The sequence below is a fragment of the Garra rufa genome, chromosome 11 (assembly GCF_049309525.1).
Source record: "Garra rufa chromosome 11, GarRuf1.0, whole genome shotgun sequence".
In the NCBI taxonomy this organism is placed as follows: Eukaryota; Metazoa; Chordata; class Actinopteri; order Cypriniformes; family Cyprinidae; genus Garra; species Garra rufa.
The window spans coordinates 21,506,523-21,512,397 of NC_133371.1; the positions used below are offsets into that span (position 1 = coordinate 21,506,523).

The following is a 5,875-nucleotide window of genomic DNA, read 5'->3' on the forward strand; positions in this document are numbered from 1 at the left end:
ATATATAATGCATTATAATGCCTTAAGAATACCCTTATAATGTATTATAAATACAGGCTTCATATAAGGTGTTACCAACAAATTACTGTAAAGTAGAAAACATAACATTTCCTTTATTCTATCAATTCTGTTGTCTATGTGGGAGGGATGGGAGAGTGACGTCTTGCATTTCAGGGATGCCCACTTGGAATTGCCTACTCTTTTAAAGCAACACCCACACAAGTTTCATCATAAATTAGATAGCTAAGTGGGTGAGTGGGTCAGACAGACAGAGAAAGAGAGATGTGGATCACTCTGTATATTTTTCTATACCTCTCATTTAACTATATCTCTCCAGATTCAATACTCAAATCAGGTACATGTCAGCTCCAGGGACGATTTAAGTGGAATGGAATGTACCAGGATGGAGAATTTATGCTTGGAGGCCTATTCCATATTCACCTTTTCTCAGTGTTTCCAGAACTGAGCTTCATAACGGAACCAGACCCACCATACTGTGAAAAGTGAGTCTGATCTGGGGCTAGAGTGACTACAGAACTAATAATAATAATAATAATAATAATAATAATAATATATTTTAATAATATATTTTAATGTATGTATGCATTTCTTTTCTTTTAGATTTAATATAGAAATATTCCAGCAGGCACAGACAATGGCTTTTGCAGTAAATGAGATCAATAAGAATCCAAACCTGCTGCCTAACATCACTCTTGGATACCATCTATATGACAACTGCGTGAGACTAGGAATAGCATTCCGGGCTGCCATGTCCCTGGCTAGTGGGACAGAGGAGTCCTTCTCCAATCTAAACTGCACTGGCCCTCCCCCGATCATTGGGATTGTAGGGGATCCAATTTCAACTACTTCCATTGCAATTTCCAATGTTCTGGGGCTGTTTCGAGTACCTATAGTAAGATGAAATACAAAAAAAAAAAAAAAAAAAAAAAAAAAAACTGAAAGAATGGAAAAATAAAATACACTATGTGCATATTTTTGCATATTTTAGCAAAATATTTTTTAGCATGTGTAACTTGTTTTTAGCACAAATGAAATGAAATGATGATTATAGCTCTATTTCTTTCTCATGTCTTAATTTATCTCTCCATTTTTCCTAACTAATTAGGTTAGTCACTACGCCACCTGCTCCTGTTTAAGTAACAGGAAAAAGTACCCCTCTTTCTTCAGAACAATCCCCAGTGATGCCTTCCAGGTGCAAGCTATGGTTCATATTTTGAGGCATTTTGGATGGACCTGGGTTGGTCTCATCTACAGTGATGATGATTATGGCATCTATGCTGCTCAGTTATTTCAGCAGGAAATGCAGCTGTTTGGGCATTGTGTTGCTTTTTCAGAAATCCTGCCCCATCCTGATAACAACTACAGAGACATTCAACATATCACACGAGTGATTCAGGCCTCAACAGCTAGGGTGGTGGTTGTTTTTGCCGTTTCAACCTTTCTGATACCTTTGATGGAGGAGGTGGTGTTGCAGAACATGACAGGTAAGCAGTGGATTGCAAGTGAAGCTTGGACCACCTCTCCTGTATATCAATCTCCACGTTTCTTACCCATCCTGGGGGGCACACTGGGCATTGCTATCAGACGTGGGGAGATTGAGGGCCTTCATGAGTTTCTTCTACGTCTCCGTCCCAGTAATGATCAAAAAAACAATGTAGTGAGGATTTTCTGGGAGAACATGTTCAAATGTAGTTTTGAAAATGGGGGTAGACTGACAGATGGAGAGCAAGTGGAAAAGGTGTGTACAGGACAAGAGGATCTGAGCAACACTGAAACACCATACACTGATGTATCAGGGTTGAGAGCAGCTTATAATGTCTATAAGGCAGTTTATGCCCTGGCTTATGCACTTCATGACCTGATGCAGTGTGAAGAGGGTACAGGACCATTCAGTGGGAACAGCTGTGCTGATAAAACCAACCTGAAACCCTGGCAGGTAAGACCCACAGGTATGGCGCAAATTCTTTCCAGGCATACAGAAGAGCTGAAGATGTAAAAGCAAAATATGTACTAATATATATATATATATATATATATATATATATATATATATATATATATATATATATATGCATATATATAAAATTTAAAAAAGAAAGATAAACATTTAACTCTTGCTCTGTCTACCAACTTTACAGCTAGTTCACTACCTACAGAAAGTGAACTTCACTACAGGCTTTGGGGATCATGTGTCATTTGATAAGAATGGAGATGCTCTGGCCATCTATGATGTGCTGAACTGGCAGCCAAGCTCTGATGGATCGATAAAAATTCACCCGGTTGGTGTAGTACATAAAGGGGCAGCAACAGAGGTTGTGTTCACACTAGATGAGGATGCAATATACTGGAACTTTGAGACCAAAAAAGTAATAAACACTACATGTTAATGTCATCCTTTATGCACATATATAGTCTATATATTAGTCAAAACTATGAAAAACGAATTTAGGATAAATAGGAAGACAAATACAATACTGCACATGCTAAAACAGATAATGTCTTTTTCAGCCCCCAAGGTCTGTGTGCAGTGAGAGCTGCCCACCCGGGACCAGACAAGCCAGGAGAAAGGGCCTCCCTGTCTGCTGTTTTGACTGCCTGCCATGTGGAGATGGAGAAATTTCTAATACAACAAGTGAGGAAATTATATTCTGCAAAATTTAAACATAATTTGAAAGTAATTTACTCCTCAGTTCATACCTTCTCTCTTTTTGATTACTCACAGATGCTATTGAGTGCACAGTCTGCCCAGATGAGTTCTGGTCCAATTCAGATAAGGATCAGTGTGTCTCGAAAGAAGTAGAGTTTCTGTCCTATGAGGATCCTTTAGGCATTTCCTTGACCACTGCCTCTCTGCTTGGCACTTGCATCTGTGCTCTTGTTTTGGTCATCTTTGCTCAGCATCGTAACACTCCCATAGTTCGTGCCAATAATTCAGAGCTTAGCTTCCTGCTGCTGCTGTCGTTGAAACTGTGTTTCCTGTGTGTGCTGCTGTTCATTGGCCGGCCAGAGTTGTGGACTTGTCAGTTAAGACATGCTGTGTTCGGCATAAGCTTTGTCCTGTGCATCTCCAGCATCCTGGTCAAGACTATGGTGGTAATAGCTGTGTTCAAGTCATCTCGACCAGAGGGCAAAGGAGCGATGAAATGGTTTGGAGCAGTTCATCAAAGATGCACAGTTTTGGTCCTAACAGCCCTCCAGGTGGTGATATGTGCAGTCTGGCTATCAACTGCCTCTCCAACACCACACAAAAACAACCAGTATATTCGCTCTAAAATAGTATATGAATGTGCTATTGGCTCAGTGGCTGGTTTTTCTATGCTGCTGGGATATATTGGACTGTTGGCAGCAATAAGCTTTATTCTAGCCTTCCTGGCAAGAAATCTTCCAGATAATTTTAATGAAGCAAAGTTCATCACTTTTAGCATGTTGATCTTCTGTGCTGTGTGGATTGCATTTGTACCAGCATATGTGAGCTCACCAGGGAAATATGCAGTGGCTGTAGAGATATTTGCCATTTTAGCTTCTAGTTTTGGATTACTGGTGGCCATATTTGCCCCAAAGTGCTACATCATCCTTTTACATCCAGAGAGAAACACTAAAAATGCCATCATGGGAAGAGAAACAAAATAAATAGTTAATAAATCATAAATAAATAATTGTGAACTTTTCAATTACAGTTCACTGATTAACCCTCCTGTTATCCTTGGGGTCAATTTGACCCCATTCAATGTTTAACGTATGTACATATATAATTGACTTTTTTTTTTTTTTGCTTCAGACTGAATGACTTTTCCTAATTTAATGGGGAAAACTTGGTAAACATAAAATTAACATGATATTATTTTTTCAATGCCCTGTACACATTTTGTCACATCGGTGTTCTTTGGGGTCAATTTGACCCCAGGTTCTTTTAGCTGTATAAAACATAAGAAATATAATTTTTTTTACACACATTTGTTTTGGGTGATATTGAGGTCACTATAACATGCTATGATTTTAAAATATACACTATAATTTTATATGTTAAGTATAATAAAAATAAAATAAAAAACTAACACAACCATACCTGTAGTATTGCGAGAACCGCTGTCAATTGAATTGCTCTCTCAATTGAAAATGACCTCTACGCAAAGGTTTTGTCAGTGAGATTTTGTCACAGGTGTTTGACAGTGAAAGTGGGGGGGGGGGGGGTGTTTCAGAGTATTGTTAAGTAGTCAACAAAGACATCAATTACCTGACACTAACCTTTTAGCAAAAAAATATCATATTCTAGAGGTTTTAAATTTGGGGTCAAATTGACCCCAGTGGATAAAAGGTGTTAGCGGATTTTAGGGTAACAGGAGGGTTAATCAGTTGGATTTGGTCAAATAATCAGCATTTGCAATTCGTCAAAATATTGAGTTGTACATATTCTACACATATTGCATAAAGTGTTATATAAATAAATATGATTTGACTTGATTTGACTTGACTGAAGTGCTGATTACAGAGTTAGTGCAAACATATCCACATCACTGGATTACAGTCTTGCCCCACAGCGCCACACTGGTCAACCTTCATTATTGTAGGACCTTACATTAGGTCATATGAGATCAAATGACTAGTTCAACGACTAGTCATCAACAAAATTAATGACAATTTTTTTTGTCCATGTTGTTAATAATGTCAACTAACCATCATAAATTGATTATTAACATCCATTAAATACAACAGTGCTTTTGGTAGTATATAATTACCAGCACTACACAGAATAAAGGCTCTTGAGGATTCTAAGAATTATTTAAAGGAGGCTGTATTTATTATAGCACAGTTCAATAAGCACAGGTTTGGAAGGAGCACAATCATGTAATCTAAAACTATAAAAGAATACAGTCAGTGTTAAGTGCACGGTTTTGGGGCATTCTGAAATGTTTAATGTGACTTAATGTACTAAAGCAGTGACATTGGAGGCCCAAATAACAAATAACTATTTTAATATTAATAACCTTATTAATAACATTACTATTAAGAAAGAAGATAGCTATTAATGCAACTCAGTAATGCACTTAAAGCTTTTTTTCCCCAATAGAAAACCGTTATAGAAAACTCTTAAGGTAGGCTAATGGACGATGGTGGTAATATAAAAAGACCAAATCTGGTACATAGTTTATTATTAAAATAATAATAATTGCGCACAGGAAATCAGACAAGCCCAGAATATAAACGGAAATTTCTCGTGTTTTCTTCCCCGTAGAAAAAAACATTATAAATCCTCAACATGGCTTAATGGATTACCACGTTGCTTGCCTCTACATAGTATATATATATATATATTAGGGGTGGGCATAGATTAATTTTTTTAATCTAGATTAATCTAGATTAAATCTTGGAATTAATCTAGATTAATCTAGATTAAAATGGCTAATTTGAATTCTGCTGAAGGCATTCAGAATATGTGTGCTACCCAAATAATGACTAAAAGTAAGTCTTTGAGAATGGATTATAAAGCTCATAAAGCTGTTCTATGATAATTTGTTGATGAAAATAAATTATGTTCAATAAGATGTACTGTTTACTAACTAACTAACAATGAAATTATTTTTTCTACCTATTAGATTGTGTTTTTTTTTTAACGTCAACACCTACCCAACCCTAAATTTAGCCCTTACTGTAATAAAAAAAACAGTATTATTGTTGTATAGTGTGATAAAAATATACATCTACGTATGTATATCTATGGTAGCCAGTGTTTCCCCTACGTTTCCACTACTTCTACGTTCATGTTACACCGTACTTTTATTTTGACAGGTTGCCGTGAAGTTTCTGTGTATACAGTATGATATGATGCTAGTTTTCTCAAATGAAATGGTAAAAG

The 5,875-nt window shown here is 36.7% G+C and overlaps 1 protein-coding gene across 1 annotated transcript; it reads left to right on the top strand.

Moving 5' to 3' along the window:
* The first annotated feature begins 282 nt into the window (after nucleotides 1-282).
* LOC141346054 (extracellular calcium-sensing receptor-like) lies at nucleotides 283-3,651 on the top strand. The gene is made up of 6 exons (XM_073850973.1): nucleotides 283-503; nucleotides 622-913; nucleotides 1,127-1,957; nucleotides 2,160-2,387; nucleotides 2,530-2,653; nucleotides 2,744-3,651. The coding sequence occupies exons 1-6, from the start codon at nucleotides 283-285 to the stop codon at nucleotides 3,649-3,651; spliced, it is 2,604 nt and encodes an 867-aa protein (XP_073707074.1).
* Nucleotides 3,652-5,875: the final 2,224 nt, after the last annotated feature.